The 20,613-nt window shown below is 45.2% G+C and overlaps 1 protein-coding gene across 3 annotated transcripts in view; it reads left to right on the top strand.

The window, feature by feature from the left end:
* Window positions 1-1,487: 1,487 nt before the first annotated feature.
* capn15 (calpain 15) overlaps window positions 1,488-20,613 on the top strand; it is a 47,918-nt gene continuing 28,792 nt past the window's right edge. Inside the window, exon 1 of one of the 3 annotated variants that reach the window (XM_069155753.1) lies at window positions 1,488-1,591. In XM_069155753.1, coding sequence (XP_069011854.1) covers window positions 1,512-1,591 — 80 coding nt within the window. In that variant the 5' untranslated portion in view covers window positions 1,488-1,511. Of the gene's footprint in view, window positions 1,592-6,456; window positions 6,699-10,929; window positions 11,777-20,613 lie in introns of those variants that run through there. The other 2 variants (XM_069155754.1, XM_069155752.1) reach the window with 2 other exon arrangements.

Raw genomic sequence — 20,613 nt, 5'->3', positions numbered from 1 at the left:
CTGGATAAACTGTATATAGGCCCCTCTCTCGCCCCCAAGCCTGCATGTTAATGAAGCAGAACATCTGGCGAGAGGGAAAACACACTGTTGAGTTGAGCCGACGGGGTGCTCTCTTGATCCAAAGAGCTGAAATGTTTTGGAAAGGGAGAAGCTTCAGGTAAATTTGAGATGCGCGTGTCTCCCGGTGCCAAATTCAGCCCAGTCAGACTTGATGAGCAGCCAGTCCACGCTTTCACTGATCAGACAGAAAGATCCAGACAGCGCACGTTGACTGAGGAGCTGCATTGTGCTGCAAAACCAAGAAACGTATTTTACACGCTCGCATTTAGATTACATTCCATTTACGCTGGCTGCTGTCACAGGGGGAGCCATCTGGAGATAAAAACTGTTTTTGTTTTTTTTTAATTCATAAAAGAAAGATTCATCTTTCATCACTGATTACTGTTCTATTTAAATCTTCTTAATTTTTTTACCTTGGTTTTCTCAATTTCATATACACGAATGTCCCTCGGATTTTCTGACGATTTCCCTGGAAATGTAATGAAATGAAGGGCATTAAAGGTCGCATTATATGAATACATTAATCTATAAACTAAGAAAAATAATTCTGGCTAATTTGACTCGAAGAAGTGTCTGTGTCTCATGTGACTGAAACCAGAAACTCAGACTGATATGACCTGAATGGGACTTCTAAGCCTATAATATACACAAACAAATGGAGACACCCTTTGAGCATAAATGCCCTTTGGTTGGGCTTAATCCTTGTCTGGGAAACCAACTGATACAGTTTTTCCAACTGCGTCGCAGAATGGAAAAGTTTAGGCAACAGACAGACAACCAGACAAAGAGACTTATACCAGCTGCTCACAGCTAAAAGGGACAACAATGCATCAAACAGCATAAACAAAAGACAACTGCTCAACAGAGGAACTTATTATTAACTCGCCGGTGTCTCATCTTTATTATTATTCTTTGCCTCAATCCATTTAGTTGTAGCGGTGGCTACATTCAGGTCATGACTAGAGCCACAGAAACAAACTTTTCCATTGTGGACACCAGTTTTTTTTTGTTTGTTTTTTTTGGTGTGTGTGTTCTTCTCAAGCCAAATGTTGATCTTTCAAAAGACTCATGAAATACAAACGGTTTCTCATGTTTTCGTTTCTCTTTTTAAGTATCCCTACTGCGTCTACCTTTCTTTTTCCTCACCAGTCATCCACCTAGTCATGCATACTATTCTGTGCTGTAACTTGGAGCAGTGGCCAGCCGCTGCCTGCCTGTCCCATCAAACATGCATAAGAAACAGATGTATCTTTGATGTAGGCTTGTTCATGTTGCCCCATGTGCATGTGTGGGTGAGTGAGTGAGTGAGTGAGTGAGTGTCTGTGTGCGTGTGCGTGCATGTGTGTGTGTGTGTGTGTGTGTGCGTGTGCGTGCGTGCGTATGTTTATGTGTTTTTGTCAGTGTGCTCCCAGGCCCTGCGGGTACAAGCCAGACTGGGGAGAAGCGGCTGCATGCCCCGACACACGAGGAAGAGATGGACGGCTGCCATAGATCCGAGGAAGGACGGGATGATCAATGCCGCAATGTGCAGGTATATATTATCTTTCGATGCATAATTCATATGATTGGAAGCAATTTTGTAACTCTAAGCAATTGCAATTGTGGATGTTTAGATGTTTTTATTACATTTTAATTTGTCTTTTCCTCTGACGGGAAAGATTACTATCATAATGTTTTTACCAAGAATTGTTGTGCTCTCCAACATTTCAGTCTCACACAGCTTGAGATTCGCACACAAATGTGATACTGTAATTGCATTTTTAAGAAAAAAAAAAAAAAAAAAAAAAGGGGTGCTAAGATTGCACGTACTTCCTATTTTTTATGTATCGAGTTTACAGCAATTTTTGTGAAACAGATACTGCAGATTATTAATTACTGTATAAAATGATATTCCCATCATGCTCTGTTGTGTTTGCAAGATAAATAGTATATTGCCTACTATGAGCAACACATAATATATTCCCGTATGAATCGATGTCAAATGTGTTACCTTTGTTTTCACCCTAAAAAGCAAAGTACAGCTAAAATAGTTCGTCAATTAATCTACAACATTTTTGATCATCAATAGGTCATTTCTGAGCAAAAATGTCAAACAATTTCCACTCCTAGCTTCTTCTCTTTTGAATGTGTTTAGCTCTCTGAAGACATCATCGTGGGCTTTGGAAAATTGTAATGGATCTTTTTTTTTTTTCCCCACAATTTTCTGACACTAAGCAGACCGAACCAGTAATCAGTATTCGTTAAATTTGATACATTTATTCAATTAAATAATTAAATAAGAAGCTTCCCGGCAAACTACACTTAGTTTGGTCTCCCGAGTGTTTTGTCTATTTGTCAGTATTTGTCAAAAGTAGTTTGACATTTGTTTGGGGGGGTTCTTTCGAGCTCTGTGCCGTGTGGTAGATTTAGCCTTGGTTTTGTGTTTGCGTGAGTGACGGCAGTGGATACGGATGTTTGGATAAACTGCCGGCGTTGTACTCAATGACAAGTATGGCACTGGTCCACAAGACTGTCATTTTTTTTTTTTTAGCACCTGGAGTTGTGAAAAAACTTCCCCTTGCACAAGACTGTAAACAATGAGTCATCGGAGGGGAGCACTTATCCCGCTTGTCATTGGCTTCATTCACGCTCCCGATTTGCTCTGACTCTACGTGTCTACTGTACGTCCATAGTTGCACACGCGCACCCCCGCCCCTCTTTGTCCCCTCCTGTCCTCACACACAGTCCGTGACCCTATAAAGTGACCCTGACCCCACCTTCCTATGGTCTACGCACACGTGCACCACAGGCTCTATTAAACAATCAGTGACATGCATTCATTTATTTTTTTGTCCCTCTTTCAACTGCCACCCACACACACACACACACACACACACACACACGCGCGCGCACACACACGCACACACATCTTTTTCCTTTTCCCCTAAGACAATTGTGTTGCTCACTCTCTATTGTGGAAACCAGTCATTTCCACATGTGTGCTGGCCATAAAACAGCAAAGAGCCGACTAAAAGCATCCCTTTCCTGACTAGCAGGGTCACAATTTGTCTCCTATAAACACAGGACACACCTTAGTCCAACAGTTTGCACACATATCCTTCTGACCCCCTTTACCTCCCAAAGTGCACTTCTTTCCACTGACACAGACCTCCCAGCAAAAAAAAAAAAAAAAAAAAAAAAAGTGGATGTATTTCTATCCTACTCTCGTGCAGACGAGCAGGAGGGGATTAAACGCGGCACTCGTCGTGGGTTTTTTTGTTGTTGTTGTTTCGAGACTTTCTGTAAACTTTTAAGTCGTCTTCAGAGAGGGTCTTAAGGCAACGCTGGACACTTGAAAGCTCGCGGCGTCTTTTGTGTGTGTGTGTCTCTCGACGTGCCTCGCGCTCAGTTTCCCCCTAGCATTGTCATGACAACAGTGTGTACGCACCGACACCGGCCTTTGAAAACAATCCACCCACCAAAAGTTAACTAAAGCGGAGTCTCGCTAACAAGTGTCTGAAAGGGTTTGTCCAGGAAACACGGCGGAGAGGGGACATGCGTTCACTGAAAAGTAGTTGCTCGTTGCGAGGAACAAGTGCACACACACACACACACACACACACACACACAAAAAGAAGTGTACAAATGCAGTCCTTTTTACCTTCTTGACGAAGAAGTCTTCTCTTTCTTTTCTTTTTTTCCCCCTTTACGAGTATTCCCCAGTCGTCCTGAGGTTCGCTTCCGTTTATCCAGCTGGTTAATTCAACTCGCTCGGTTGGGTGAGAATAAGTGAGTTACGCCGGTATTTTACTCGTCGTTTGTTGAGCCCGAGCACCGCACGGCGTGTGAGAAGCGACGTCCAGCCGGTGACTTCCTCCGCCCAGACTCACTCCCCGGCCGCCGGGTCTGTTTCTATCAGAGGATGCTTCGCTCCGCCTTGCTCAAACCCTTGCCGACAGATTTCTAGGTTTGCGTCTCTTAACTAATGACAGCCTGTCTCTTCCCCTGTGATTTTCAAACATATCACAGACGGTTTCCCTGTATTTATTTTTTGTGAACTGCCATTTAGGTTAACAGAAGTGTAAAGCCGCTTGGAATAACACAAACACTGCTTTACCGAAGTGTTCAATCCACTTATCGCAGCCTTTACTTAAGTAAAAGTACCAACACAACAATGTAAACATACTACATTACAAGTAAAAGTCCTGCAGATACTACTTATGTAAGAGTAGGCCTACACAAACTTATTAGCAGCAAAATGTAGGTTATTCAAATTAGGCTATTTAAGTAAAAGTACTAACTTAATCCCTTTGATTGATGTATTATTATATGTCTTATCATTAGATTATTAATACTGGGGCATCACCGTGTACGCAGCATGTTAAAGCTGCTGGAAGTGGAGCTAGTTTTAACTACTTTATATATATTTTTATGTACATCAGGGACAGCAGATGAATCTGAGAATTTGTGAGAATTCAGAGAGGAAAGAAGACAAAACAAAGCTCAGATACACAAATTTGTTTTCATCTTTTGGACTTTTTGTCTAATCTTGATTTTTGGATGACACATTTGATCATTTGAACATTTGCCGAAATGAAGCCGAGTGAAAGGTTTAGGAAAAATCACAGTTTGGAGGAACTGTGAACAAATCATAGACGTCTAAAATGGGACGCTGAACACACACCGATTTTTTTGTAAGACGTCAGAAAACAAAAAGGTTGGAAACCACTGGTTTAATCTTTAACAATATTGTATTTTAAAAGCTTGTTATATTATTCATTGCGTCAAGTGGTCATCTTAGAAGTAGTGGAGTAGAAAGTATAATATTTACCTCTGACAACCTTTCTTTACTTCATTTTCTAAGTCTAATAAAACCTAGTCAAAGTCAGTTGTGGTGATTGATTTCAGAGAAAAAAATTATCTCAATGAGACTTTAATGTGTTTTAGCCTTCGCCCTGCTATTTCATTGCCCAGCCAGCTGATATTGGCCTAATCCTTTGAACTTCCCCAGTTCAAACAACCCGGGTGACACCGGCATTAACAGAGGTAATCCAGACTCACTGAATGTTTCACATGCTACTCTTTATCCAAGAGAAATTTAAATTTCACTCGTGTTTTAAAGGAACAGCGGGCGACTCAGCTCGGTAAACACAACAACAAAGTCTGAAATCCAATTGTTGGTATATAGAATTATGTTGGTTTCCATGTTGTGTGCAAATTCTGAATGCAAAATAAAGTTAAGATAAGGAAGGTCCTTTGTTGTAGTGTTTTACGAGGGAATGGGATATAAGCTTCGCCGTGGCTTGTAGATTACTGAAAAGTAAGGATTCAATTATTTAGGTTGAGCAGAGCGATATTGCATCATCAATACCAAAATATTTATCAGCTTTATACTGTGTAACACTGTACTGAGTACAAGCTGCAATAAACTTTAAAAAAAAAAAAAAAAGTCCCCTAGGATATGAGGCAATGTGATATGAGGCAATAGCCAGTGTTAAATAAGCATTTTATATAATAATATGTATTCACAATAATAATATTCACCTGAAGGTAATATACAGTAGGAGTATTGACAGTGGTAGTGTCCCATGATTAATCAATATGATATGATATGATATGATATGATATGATACGATATGATATGATATGATATGATATGATACGATATGATATGATATGATATATGTCGAGCTGTGAAATGTCACAAAGCGAGTTATATCCGTTCTATTTGCACAAAAACAGGCACGATCGTGAACATTTTACAAAGAATAAAGATCGTCCCCTTGTTGGAAGCTTTTAAACACAGTCGTTTTAGCGACATATTTAATCAAGCTTTTTAGCCTAGATGACACGAACATTTGATTATCAAATGTATTATTGCAGTTGCACCTTTCCACTGTTACTGCTGATACCAAAGGTTCAAATCAGTGCAAACTCTCGTTAACATTTAATGCCACTAGATGGCGCCGGAGGGCCACTCCCTGACCCCGGCCTCTCGTTACGGAGGAAAACCTACTCTGAGATTCGAAGGTTAAAATTTCTACGCAACCCCAACAAGAGATTATTTACAATATAAGATCAGAAAAAAGGGGGAAGACTAAATGAAACCAAACAGTTCAACATAAATATATTTTAGTCAGCCGTGATATATGAATATATATACTGTTATTTATGTTTGTCAAAGGGTGACGACAATCGTACCCGGATATCCGTGTTGAAATATCCGCGAACGCGGGAAATGTAGTTTTACATGCTGGAATTCTCGAAACGGTTTTACGTCGGTTTACTGGCGGTCGCGCGCGGCAATCAACTCCCCCCACCCCCCTCCCCGCGCAGTTAACGTACGTCCGGTCTCGGTTTGCTCCTTAGAGATCCCCCCCCCCTCCCCCTTCCCCTTCCTGGGCTGTTTGAGGTAAACGTACGCGGTCGCATCTGTATGGTTTAATACCTGACGGAGTGAAAAGAAAACCCCGTTCACGTCCGTGTGTTTTGACACAAATGTCTGAAGAATGCGGCGGCAGCGGAGGGCGCGAAAGCTGAAAGCCTTGGGAGGGCGACCGAAGTACAACCCGGGGACAACTTATCGTTTCCATGGCTGTGAAAAGTTAACGCGCAAGACGACTGAAAAACAGGAATAATTCCCCTTCGCCCGACTCGAGGTAAGAATAACCGACCTGCGAGCGGACCGAGTACATGGCTGCCGGTTCAGCGTCGATAATGTCGACCAAACGACTGAATCGAGAGTGTCTTTGTTTACAAGGTTCCCGGCGTCCTCGTCTTCAATGGGATTGTTGAGAGTTTTCATCCGGCTGCCTTTATAGCTCGTGTTTACATGCTGTTAGTGACAGCTCGCGGGCTTACAGTTTTGCCCCATGACTATATTGATTATGGGACGCATAATTAAACAGTGATTTCACACAGCGAAGTGGAGTTCATTTTTTGTTGTTGTTTTTTGTTGTTGTTTTTATTCCCGCTGCCTCACTTGCACGGAGCAGGATAGATAACCCAGGAACAACATGGGGGGGGGGGGACCTCCTACAACCTGCCTGCTTGGGGGAGTTTGAGAGGGGGGGAGAGGGGAGAGGGGGTCACAGGGCAAAGTGTCAGGGAGGTGAACCCGAATCCATCCAGACCAGGTGGAGACAGACTGAACTGCTCATGGACACTTGATCATGGGGACTGAACGTGATCTTGAGGCCTGAGATTGAGCTTATCCAGTGGACTATTTGACCGTAGAGCCGGTGTGTTTACATGATGTGATTGAGGATTAATTTGTGAAGGGCAGTCTAATCATTTACTTCTGAGCATGTCCACTGGGGGAGACAAAAAAAAAAAAAAAAAAAACAGTCAGGACGACGTTTTGGGTTCTGGAGAGATGACAACTTACAATGTACCGTGAAATCAGCTCACATCCTCCCTTTTTCCCTTCTTCCTCCAGTATGTCCCTGGAGAATAGAAATGAAATCCAACCCCTTTCTCTCTCTGGCACTGACTGTGTCAGCTGCTGCGTCTCCGGGTGCAGAGGGACAGGTGGTTCTTGGACAGGTGGTTCTTGGACTGGTGCACCCTTAACAAAGGGTTGCAGTCCCTTGACTTGTCCCCCGTCCCCCCCTCTTTCTCTCTCTCTCTCACATTAGTGGATATTTTGCTATCACAGGGCTATAATCTGTGCAAGCTGCTTCGGTAATTCAGTCATTTTCCGCTTTTCTACTAGTTGTGAATGAGCTTTCTGAGTAAATTGTACATGACTAGGCTGAATTGAAACCACCCAAATGTTATTTGTGCTGCCTGCACTGAATTAGGGGATGTACAATGATACGAGCATGCCGTCGATATCGGCTTTACAATGAAATGTTTGCCCCAAGTGAACCTTTTGTCGACACGACAACCCAATAAAATTAGGCCTTGATGCTCAATGTTTGACTTAACACTGAAGCACATAGCAAAGTTTCTATTTGAAATTATTGTCGGGGGGGGGAGGCATCATCCATTCAGTAGATGTACAGTTTTAATTTAAAGAAAATCTTTTCCTAAAAATATATATGGGATGTTTTACATAACCTAAATTGAAATAGTCTTTTTACTTTGACCAGGGATTGTGTACATTTTGACAAGCATTTGCAAATATAGTGTGAGGGTGGGCCATCGCAGGCAATTCCAGTACAGGACAGGCTTTGCGTTATCTACATTTAGGTGGAAAACAACAAAAAAAAAGATTTGGAAAATATTATGACAAAAATCAATATCATGTGTCTCTTCCTGAAATGGAAGTTTATGACTAATGGTAAACTGTTTGTGTGAAGCTTTCGGTGTGACGCGGATAGTCTTGATGGCTCCAGCTATGCACCGTGTGGTATTTGGGTTGGACTTAAGTCTCCATGAGCAACCGTGTTTCGTGCTTTAGGCTGCTGTTCGCGGTAAGAGGAACTTTACCAGACAAACCAGTCTTCCCACATTCAACGAAATGATTCTTGCAGCTGAAGCTCACACTTCACGGGAAAGCCACCACAGAAGATGCGTAGAAAAACGTGTATTTTTTTTACTTTTCATGTCGCTTGTCAATACACTAGTACGTGTATTACACTCTTGTTTTCCATGTTTCCCTGAACACTGAATTCGGAGATGGAATAAGAGCTCAGGAATGAGGTCAGGAAAGTTATATGAAGTGGAAGAGAGCAGGGGGGGGGGGGGGGGTTTAAAGGCTTATCTCAGTAATGTGCAGGGACAGTTGAACAATGATGAGTGTTGGGAGTCACCACCGTCTTCCACTTAACTCTTCACTACCTCCTCCGGCTGTGACCAATGAACACTGGGTTTAACCTTCTTTCTCGAGGATAGAAATAGAAAAACAGGAAAATGAAGGCTATTAGGCAGTTTATGCAGTGGTTTTATTGCCTACATATGCTTTCCTAGAATGAATGTGCCCCGTCGTGCAAAGGCTGTTTTCTGACTCTCATTACCAGTCATTACCCCGGGATCTTATTCACATTAATGAGCGAGACCTCTGCAGCTCGGACTCAATTGAGGTTTATTTAAATCTCTTGAATGCAGCCTTCCAGCTTTTCTCTGCTCGCCGGGCCAGTGCGCCTGCGCTCTGCTGGCGCTCCAGTAATCCGCTGGAGGAGATTGCATCCCAGTCCACTGCGCTCAGGCTGCATCAGTGAGGGGAGAATTCAAAGATGGGGAAATAGCTTATAAGGGAGAGAGAGACTGGGAGACTTAAGAGCGTATAATGGGACCGCAGCAGACCCCGGGTGGACAGGCGTTACGGGACTGGAGCAGCTGAGCAATCTCCCATCTGAGGCGACAACAACGGGACCGGAGCGAGGATCTGTCCTGATATTAAACGAGGCTCAGCGTCCACATCATCCCGAAACGCTGGGAACATGAGATGAGCGCAGGCAGGAATGGAGCCGGCGGAAGATGGTGAAATATGCGACTGAATGCTTCCTGGATGAACCCTGTCAGGCTTCTTCTTCTTCTTCTTTTTTTTTTCTAAGCCTGTATCTCGCCTTCTGCACTACACTCTCCCTGGCCTCTGTACCCGCTGCGTGGAGACGGACACAGATCACCTTTTTTTTTTTTTTTTTTTTTTTTCTCTCCTTTTCTTTTCTCCAAATGATTTGCGGCGCTGTTAAAAGGCTCCATTTGAGAAAAAAAAAAAAAAGCCCCCCACATGCCCGTGCGTTATCGGCGATTTATTATCACGACAAAGACCCGCTGAACCTCGACAGCCGAAGTACGGAATCAAGTCCGTGTGATCGACGCGCTGCTCCCACAATCAGCTCACATTAAGATGCACGCGAAAGCAAACCGGGAAACATCGCCGCGTCTTTAAAGACTTTTTTTTTTTGTTTGTTTTTTTGCATCGGGCTTCTCCAAAAACTGCCGCTGGAAAAATGCACGCAAATGTCGTCGTCCCCCCCTCCTCCTCCTCCTCCTCCTTGACAGCTTCCTCCAGCTGCTGCGGCTGCGGAGAGACTCGCTACGACAGGCTGGCAAGTTCACATACATCCGAGAGCGAGATGATGTGGTAGACCGACCGACCGACCGACCGGCGGGCCTCGGCGGTGGGATCAGACGAGAAATCAAGCTGCGTCTCACGGACAGCGACAAACCGGGATCATCTCCCGTCCTCCTCGCGTTGTCGGCCGCTGCAGCCTGAAACGAAACATGCCTCTCTCCCCCCCCCCCTCTCCCCCCCCCCCCCCCCTCTCTCCCCCTCTCTCTCGGATGTTTTTGCTGGATATTTACCCAGAACTTTAAGCCCGAGTTGTAAACATGTTCATGCAACTGCGGAAGTTTAAAAGAACCTTTTTGAAACTCTAAACACGTCTCTGCGTCCGGGGTTTGTGGGGTTTTTTTTCCCCCTCCTCTTCGCGGGAGTTGCTCGTTTTCACGCGGAAAGCCGCACATTTCGTGGAAGTGATCTAATCGGGCGACAGCTCTCCCCGAGAGTTTCTGACGTGACGTTTTATCCGGCGGGACGAATGCAGCTGCGCTGTTTTTTTTTTTTTACTGGTGAAACCTCCACAGCAGCTGTTCGTCAGGACTGGATGTCTGAAAGAGGAGCCCTTTGGATATTAGCATACTTGTAGTTTTGCCAGCACCCCTCCCACGAAACGCAACGCATTGATTTCTTCCAGCCCCCCCCCCCTCCCCCCCTCCGTTGTAAATAACTCCCGTGGATATATTTTGTGTGACTTTTTATTCCAGCAAAGCTCCGTGCCGCTGTTAACGGGCCGTCTGTCTCTGTGGACCCTGATGATATTTTGATGTTGTTTTTTTTCTTGAATGTCACATTTTCTTTTTGGTGGGGGGTGGGAGGAGGAGGAGGAAGAGGAGGAGGAGGAGGAGAAGGAGGAGGGGGGGGGGGGGGTTTGGCTGCTGTGATGTGGAAAGACAGTGAGCACATTTACAACTTTGTCCTGCGTTCGCTGGTCTCCTGAGCATGTGCAAAAGAAAGAGGAACCGGGCGTGAGAGCCTGCAGGCTGGGGAGATGTGTCAGAAGGAACGCGCGAGGAATTATGAGCGGCGCTATGGAGGACATGGTGCAGAGTGTTGCAAGCTTCGAGTCGACAAGGGAGGAGATTACGAGCCTCGGCTTTAGGAGCGTTGCGTTTCCTCCTCTTTGAGACCAACTGCTCCGCGAGAATCAGCCCTCCACGCCTCAAATTGCTGTTTGACTTGAGAACTTCCTCCACACAGCGTCGGGATATCAACCCCCATCTGCATACATAGGCCACCTGCGAGTTACACTCTTCTGAGTATCGCTGCTGTGTTTTTTTTTTGCGTTTATTATTATTATTTTTTTTTTTTTTACCCGAGCCCCTCTCCGAGTTCTTTTGCTGTTTTCTGCCGGGGCGATTTCAGCAAACGGGAACGCAGGGCGACGGTTGTTGGTCCAAACAGCCCCATTTCTCTCAGGCGGTCCGGCTCAGTGTGTCTGGAGTACGACACTGGAATCCCTTGTCGACATTTGCGCTTTTGGGGGAAGAACAAAACCCACAGATCCCCCCCCCTCCGTCAGAGAGACTCACCTCCTATCTCCGTGGCGATGGGGAGCTCGGCCTCGTCTCTGGCCGCAGAGACCGAGTCAGACCATGGCTTCCGCAGCGCCCCCTACCCGTCGTCGCCCCCCGTGGGATGGCTCAGGAACAGCCACAGCAGCCCGGTGTGGGGCACCACCTTCATCACACGGCAGCAGCAGAACCCCCTGCCTCATCGGGAGCGCAGGTAAGAGCCAAGCCGCGGGTCCGACCCGCCCGGGCGCCAACGCATCTTTCCAGCCGAGTGCGCTCGGACCAGGAGCGGCCTGGCCCCGGGCCAGTTGTTGGCGAAGTCACAGGAGGGGTTGCATTACACGGGCCCGCTGCCATTCAAAGCTGCGAGTGCAAACACACAAGCGGGCATCACCGAGAGGCTCTTGTTCTGGCGTTTTCTTCAGCGTTTGACCGACGTGCACGTTTCGTTTTAAAGCGACGTCGTTCGCCCGCGTCGTTAATTTTCGGAAACTTTTCTCTTGCTCTTTTAGAAATGAGGATTCGATAACCTCGCGGCTGCGGATCAAATCCGCCGTTTCATCAAAGCTTATCTAATCAAAGCCTGCATTTTGATGTTTTTCTATGATGCGCCCGAAATCTGGCTAAGCCGGATTTGTAAAACAAAATCCCACCTCCTCCTGGTTTAGCTGTACAGTATGTGCTACAATTTGGGCAGTGCTGAGTGGATTGCCTGCACAGAGAGACTGACCTGACATCTGCGAGCTCAGTGACAACCAGCCCAGGGGTAATTAGAATGGTTTTTTGGTTTTTTTTGCTGTCACGTTTTAGGACCATTTTCTGATTCGGACTGTCAGTAAAAGTCAGTAAATTCTTTAAAACGGAGTGGGTACGTTTTCTTACGTCTTGATGACGATGTCCACGTGCACCTACATACAAGTTTGTAAACCTTTTAGAATATATTATATTTCTGCCTGAATATGACCTAAAGCCTCCTCCGATTTTCACACGAGCACTGAAGGTAGATAAAGAGAGTCCGATTAAACAAATGACACAAAAATATCAGACTCGCTCATTTATTTATTAAGGAAAAAGGATCCAATATTACATCTAATAACAAAGTCATGTGAACCTCTAGGATTAGCTGTTAATTTGATGGCGATAACACAGTAATGTGTTTTCAGTCAATGGGAAAACAATTAGGTGTGAGTGGGAACTCTGTTTTATTTAAAGAACAGGGATCTACTAAAGTCTGAGCTTTATAATACACGCTTGTGGAAGTGTATCGTGGCACAAACAAAAACGATTTCTGAGGAGCTCAGAAAATGAGCCGTTAATGCTCATCAGGCTGGAAAAGTTTACAAAACCATGGATTGACTGGATGGACTCTGTTGGACGGATTGTGTAGAAATGGAGGCTTGTTAACCGTCCCATGAGCAGTTTGACAAGCTGTTGCTCTCCTAAAAGAACATTTCTGCCCGCCTGCAGTTGCCAAAGATCACGAGGATAAAGCCAGAAGGCTGTTGGAATTTTTTTTTTTTTTTTTTAAATTAGACCACAATAGAAGTTTTTGGTTTCAATGAGAGACATTATGTTCGTAAATTGAAAACACTGCCTTCCAGCATAGGAACCTTCTGTGAAACATGGCGGTGGTAGTATCAAAGTTTTGGGGGACTGTTGTGCTGCATCAGGTCAGCACAGTTTATCCTTATTGACAGAACGATGAACCGTGAATTACACCGGCGAATTCTAAGAGGGGGGGGGGGGGGAAGTCAGGACACCAGTCTGTGATCAAATGTTAAGAGAATGCGGATCACGAGGTCACACGTCAACCCTAAGTCGTTCTGCCAAACGACGTTCGAAGCAGAATAAAGTCCATGTTTGGGGATCGCCAAGTCACAGTCCTGATCCAATCCAATAGAGCCGTTTGTGTGAGGAAGTCATCCACCATCCCTGACTGGAAGCTTTTCTTCGCAGAGGAAGGGGCTCAAATCGCTCTAAGCCGATGTGCAGGACTGATTGACACCGAACGGAGATGTTTCGTTACGCTTATTTCTGCTTGAGGGTGTCGAACCGGATACTGAAGGCAAAACTTTTGCCACACACAGATGTGTCATATTTTCCACAGTAAATAAATAACCGAGAATAATATTTTGTCTCATTTGTTCAAATGGGTTTTCATGATCTGCTTGTAGGACTTGCGGGGGAATCTTGACGATGCTCAGCTCATATTTTTGCAGAAATAAATGGGTTCGCACGCTTTCAAGCACCACTGTACAAGCGCAGTGTAAATAACCCCCTCTGTCGTTAGAGGCTACTTGGTTTAATTTGGTTTAATACAACACTGATTTATGAAAAGTTTTTTTTTCCCGAGAGCAAACTTTTTTTTTATTGACCCAGTAGCAGCGATGTAATTGAGTGAGGTTTATGTCTACCGGAACAAACCAGCCCATTTGTGGATGAGGCTTCTGCGATTCGTATTGACTGTATGAAAAATATGTTTCCTGTTACCGTATCTACAGTGCTGCGATAATCCATTGTTCCAGTATTTGCTTTCTGAATCTCTATGAACACAGTTGAAGAGCAGTATTTCGTAAGAAGCTTTGAATGTGCAGCTCATCCAGCAGTTTTGATTGACTTTCTTCCAAAAGGTGATCTTCTCGAGCGCTCTCACGGAAACTGGTTCAGAAGTGTTGTTCTGTTTTCCTGCAGCTTTTTGGTTCACGTCTCCCGGAACGAGAACAGGCAGGCAGTTCATATCGACTGCCTGCAGTGTATTGAAGTTGTTGCTGAGTCACTCAGGGCACCACGGTCTGGTTGTTAGTTATTGATTTTCAGAGAGCCCGATCACATTTCCCCACAATAGATGTCATTATTTATTCAGCATCAGTCTCCAGTTGGGCTTTCATCTTTCTTGATTCCTGCCCACTGCTGTCAGTGCTTTCCTTGCACTTGCTCTACATTTTACAGTTGAGGTGGTCGTGGCTTCCGTCGCTGATTCTTCGAAGAGCTGTGAAATATAGAGAGGGTTGGTTTCATCGCATGCTTAAACAGAGTACCATCAACTACTGCTCAATTCATGAATGAAACTCAGTGCAGCTCACGGTGGGTGTAGCTTTGCATCACACTCTCAACTTGTTTTTATTTTTATTTAGTAGATTCTTCCGTGGCGTTTGGGCATCTCCGTAGTAACAAGCCTTTGCCTGCATCACACCAATCAGAGTTCAGTCAGTCAGCTCAGCACATAAACACATATATACATTATAGTCCTTTTCTGTCTACTGCTGGAAGGCGTGGGCACACACACGCACACACACACACACACACACGCACGCACGCACACACACACACACACACACGCGCACACACACACGCACGCACACACACACACACAGGCACATTCTGACAATAGCTGTGTTAGAAAGACTGTGCAGTAGCACTTGGAGCATGCCCTCTCATCAACCCCCACTCGTTCTGTCACACACACACTCACTCTCAGACTTATGCACATGCACACACTGCTGCCTGAGCCTAACAACGTTAGGCAAGCTTTGCTGAGCTGTGACAGAGCATGAAATATAGAAACAACAGAACACTATGAGCCCAGCTTTACTGCAGCCGCTCTCATGCACTTTATTCTTTCATATATTGTCCTACAAAATAATTTCTTTCCCCTGATCTTTTTTTATTTTTATTTTTTTTTACCTTGGAGACCGCATGAACAATCTTGCTCTCGGGTGCTTTCAATTTCTTTTCATGTAGCAGTAACTTTGGGAAATGTTTGTGTGCTCTAAGAAGAGTCTGTGTGCCCTGAATCGGTACCTTAACGGCGAAGGCTCAGCCACGATAACAACCCATTCATCAGACAAAGATGCGCGGCAGAAGTGCAGCGGTGCCAGCTGCAATGTTTGCTCGTTTTGGAATCTCAGTCCATGTCGCTATTTTTATGGATAGCAGCAACAATGCACTTCTCTCGCAACGCTAATTTTGCTCAGTCAACTGTGCGACCGTGCTCCATTGTATTTCAGCTGCGTGCTGCTGGTGTGTTATGCCGCACATGGCCTTGGGAGTCCAGAGGCCTTAAAGTCGGTGTCCCCGCCGTCGATCCCAGTGTCTCCACTGTCCCAGCGTGATGGATGATGGCGTTTATCGCGGCTCCATTCCACTGGCTCTCCTCCCTTTAATTGGATTAAAGCGGGTCCACTTGGGCTCAATAAGCGCGGTAACTGGCCGTGCTTATGCCCGAGTTATTTCAGCGCGTTCCCCCTTGCCTACTGCCCGTCTGATGAAGACAAGGCCGCGTCAGGACGCCCTCGCGCGGGCTTCGTCTCGCAGTGTGTCTTTCTGTGGAAAACGGAGCATTGATACGGCACAACAACAACAACAACAACAACAATGTCCTGTTGGCACTGCAACTGACATGATTCCAGATTTCCCCCACTCTTGTTGCCATGGAAATCTGCAGCATATGTTCAGTAACCTAATTCAGTCGGGCCCCAGATAAGACCACACATGGTAACCTGGCACTCGTCGCGCATAGAGAGAGAACTGCGCTGGCAAGTTCCGCCTCTGGAGCAATACCGCACCAGCTTCTGATGTCTCACGTCAGGTAGAAGCCAGTGAGCTCCAGCATCCCCACGTGAAGTTGTTTTTAATGGTCTGCCTACGAGGGTTAAATTTGTCTCGCGGCAACGGGAAGTAAAACTCCACTTTGTGCTGTCTTGTTTGTGAAGTTCCCCTCCGGCTGAAGGCGACGCTGAGTCGGCAGTGCTCCTGCCCTCCAGGTTTGGGTGCCCGCAGGAACTTCAGATTCGCGCGGCGGCGCCGTGCCCCTGCCATCTCTTCCCCTCCTTCCTCCCTGATTCTGGAGCTTCCTGCCGGCTTCCTGCTTGCTCTTCGCTTTGCTCCACGCTACTGATGTCGGCTGAAACCCAGTCAGACAGTTTCCTCTGTTTAAAGATTCAAATGTCTGAAGCTGTCTCCACCGCTGACAGATTCACCCGTCAAAAATGAGCGCCGGTCGTGAAATATTCACCGAGGGCACGGCCAGAGGTCAGGAGCTGCTGTTATTGTTTCCGTTTCTTTTTCCCCTTCTTGACCAGCATTTTGCTTTCTTTGTATTCCAGTCTCTTATTCAGGAGAAATAGTTGGTAGTTAAGAACTTGTTCTGATAATCACAAGACGTGTGATCATCAGACCTGCGTTAAAAACAACGACGACAAGAATGAACTGTCTTCAACTTTTTATGTGATCAAAAGCACCACCCGAGTCAGATACTCTCCTGTGAGCATTACTTTGACAATGTTGTGAACCTCCACGCCACACATAACCCCTGGTTGTACAGCATCACACCCTTCCTGTAATGTTCCATTTTCATAACGGGGGGGGGGGGTATTTGTTCAGGTTTCTTTAAGTTGCTCTTGAGTGTACAGCCTCAGCAATACTTATTGGAGGAATGTCTCGGGCCTAAGGGAACTTTTTCAAAGGAGCTTTTGTCTTGTAGGAGCCTTTGTAGCACACTGACAACTCTATAACCTTTAGTCGTAATATTCTGTCTCCCAAAAGCCTCTCATTACAAAGTGTCGTGCTCACTTGTCACTTTATCAAAACTTTTCCCAATTATCTTTGTGTTATCCCTCGTGACGAAGGCGGCGCGTCTGTCATCAACCCCTCGAAACACATCAAGTTTCAGTTTGTCGGTGTAGAAACTCTTTAACTGCTTCCAAAGTCTGAGCTCGGCGGTGTTTGTTGTAAACGAATGAATTTGGAGCCTGTCAGGGTTGATTAACGAGTCATATTCGTGCCACAACATATCACCTGGCAGGTAGAAAACATCTCTTAGAGTTACTCTCCATGTCTCTGATCCCGAGTCATCGGCTCCTCCGGTAGACGGAGGAATGCTCGGTAGGATGACATTGCATTTTAAGGAAAAAGTTTGCTCTCATTTTGTAAACAAGAAAAATCCCTCATTGGAGTGAAACGTTCTCGCCGGTAAGACTGATGGAGACGGCATTCATTACTGTAGGCAGAAAATGAATCATCAGTCGGTTTTCTCCGGTTTGGTAAAGATGGGGGTGGAAGTGCTGATCTAATCCCGGTCGCTGGAGTTTTCTGGGCGTGTTCAGACGCAGCAGAATGTTTTAACATTCATTATGCTTTTTTTTTTTTTTTTTTTTTTTAATACGGCTTGTCTGATCTTGGGACGTATTGGCCACTGATAAGTCGTCTTCTTTTAAATAAGAAGCTCCGCGCTGTTAAACAAAAATTACCATTCAGTTGGCGTCACCCTTCTGTCTGCCAGTGACATTTACACGGAAGAAGTGAAAAGTACGACGAGGACAAGTTGTAACGCTGCACTCTGAAAACTGTGGCTTAATGCCTGCTGCTGGATTGGATGAAAATCTCCCCCCCTCCCCCCCCTCCCGTCACTTCTAGAGTTGCAGCTACTAAACAGGTTCATCGTTAAGTGCACAATAACCAAGACGTGTTTCTAACACAAACATTTTATAAGCTTTAAATGTCTCCACTTGTCTCCCTGCGTTCACACAAACAGTGGGGATGGATTTGGGCGTGGGGGCGTCGGGGGCTTTCCGTCTTGCAGCGCGAGTTCAACACAGTCAGGATTAGTCATCCAGCCTCGCACGGCCTAGTTCTGTTTAATGTCTACATTTACCGCGATTTTACGTCAATTTCATTGTCGTATAACATGAAATTAAACTGCTTGTTGCCGTGGGGGAAATATTGTTCCTGCCGGCGCAGTGGTTAGCGTTGTCGCCTCGCGGTGAAAAGGTCCCGGGTTCGAGTCCTGGGCCGGGGCCTTTCTGTGTGGAGTTTGCATGTTCTCCCTGTGCCTGCGTGGGTTTCTCGCATGCACCTCAGGTTAATTGGCGGTTGTACAAATTGCCCTTAGGTGTGAATGAGAGCGCGAATGGTCTTTGTTTCCGTCTGTCTCTACGTGTTGGATCCCCCCCCCCCCCCCACACCCCCGACCCCGCTCAGGATAAAGCAGCTATAGATAATGGACGATATGAGATTAAACTGCTTGTTGCTGTGGCGAAGTTTGTTTTGTAATATAGGTCTTAATGGCGAGGGCTCTGCCGTATCACACTGTTCCCAATAATGGTATAATTTTTTTTTAAATTTGATTTCAAATTAAATGCGTGAATTCACATCATGATAGTGGCAATGTTCCGGCTTGTTCACATAACGGCATCATATTGTTACTCAGCGTAGCTCCTTTGTGAGTAACTCGCACACACCAACAACAACAACAACAACAACAACACAGTTCATGCCAAAAAAGGAGAGCAACTTCAGTGCTGTAGAAATGATTTGGTCACAAAAGATCAGATGTCCAACATTTGACAGTAATTAGTTCATTCATTATCACTATCACAGAAATACCATGCAGTGCTGTGATATTTATTCAGGGGCATATCGCCCACCCCTCCTCAGTACCGTATATGAACACTGATCTTGTAAAGCATCTGGGTGCATTGAAAAAAAAAAAAACACTAAGCTAGCTGAGATTACCGAATGATGCCGCTTCAGCATGAAAACAACATAGTGGATTTAATTATTTGCAGTATTATTGATAATTAATTAGGCTTAATTGAGCCCACGTGATTGTCTCAAAACCTCATCTGGCTGCAGCCCAACAAACCTCAAATATTCAATTGCTAATGTAAATCTTTTTGTCGAAGTTTGAGGAGGCGGTGCCTTTCATAAAAAAAAAAATTAAAAAAAAGAGATTAATCAATTTGGTTGTGGCAGTTTTGCTATTGGGCATGTTTACATCTGTTAGAAAACATATTTTCTCACAGTATTTCTCTGCAGCCGGCGGGCAGTGTGCAAAAAGCCTGAGCAGCAGCTAAAATTCTCCCGGTCAGAAAGACACGTAAGGTGTACTGACAGCCTCGACCCCGGCACGGGATGGATCGGCTGCATTATTAAGTAGGAGCACCCCCACCGAGGCGAGTTCGCTCCACCACATCCACATACTGAGAAATCTAGGCCGAGCGGAATTTAATAGGAAAATGTTTTAATTTCACATTTGTTCATCTTTTGCTGTGTCATTCAGCTTGTAGCGTTTTTTGTTTTTGTCTTGATGTGGCTTTCGGTACGAGCCACGCACTCCAAATGTAATGTGTTCGAGCACTAGTCTTTTTTTTTTTCCCCTTTTGTCTCCCAAGTATGTTTTCGTACCAGACTGTTGACTCACTACGTTGCTCTCAGATACACGTAGCCTTGAAATGTAACTGAACCGTTATCAGTCGAAAGAGACGATTAAAATATGCTTGAGATCAAAGTATTCCTTGTAGTCGCTCGTGTTTATTGTCGAGCCTTTGAGATACCTTGTGTTTTGCACAATTTTTAAAGCACAACTCGTCACGAGGTGAACTGTCGCAGGGAGTCTGGGTGACACTTGCTGTGCAGTGACTGACTGGCCATCTGTCACATAATATCTGCTGTCAGTTTAACGTCAGTCATTCATTAGACCGCAATGTAAACGTCTGAGTTGTTGAAGGATTACGTGTGGATTTTGTCATGTGTTGAGATTAGAATGAAACCAGATGGCCACAGCGTACACATCTGCTCCAGTGTCATCTGATGGTAATATAACAACTAATGTAATGATAACATTATTACAAATAAAGCTCAACAATGTTGAAGGAGTTTATCCTGATGCCGCCTGATCATGAAAGAAATAAGATTATCAACAATCAGCCACGGCTTCTCTCCTGATAGCATCCAGATTTGTGGTGATGCTTGTTTTGGTGTGGGACGAGTTAAGCACAACTCTGCCCCCAGTGACCAAGGAAGGGTACCGCACTTTCCCCACAGGCCCTGGGCTCAAGGCCAACCTTGGAAAGGCAGTACTAATGACTGTCGCACGACGGCCAAATGTCTCACAGTGAGGCAGGGAGAAACTGGCCAGATTCGGCTCACTTGATCCATTAGCCGAGTTTAATTTGGAGGAGGAATCCAAGTAGCCGGCCGTAGGTGGCCGACACACTGCGACCGGTGCATTTCTTAACGCCTTACTGAGCCGTCTTATGTCCCGGGGGTTTG

The sequence above is a fragment of the Embiotoca jacksoni genome, unplaced genomic scaffold, assembly GCF_022577435.1.
Source record: "Embiotoca jacksoni isolate LCO1_2020_lvr unplaced genomic scaffold, fEmbJac1.0.p SCAF_20, whole genome shotgun sequence".
In the NCBI taxonomy this organism is placed as follows: domain Eukaryota; kingdom Metazoa; phylum Chordata; class Actinopteri; family Embiotocidae; genus Embiotoca; species Embiotoca jacksoni.
This window is presented reverse-complemented; position numbering and strand designations above follow the sequence as displayed.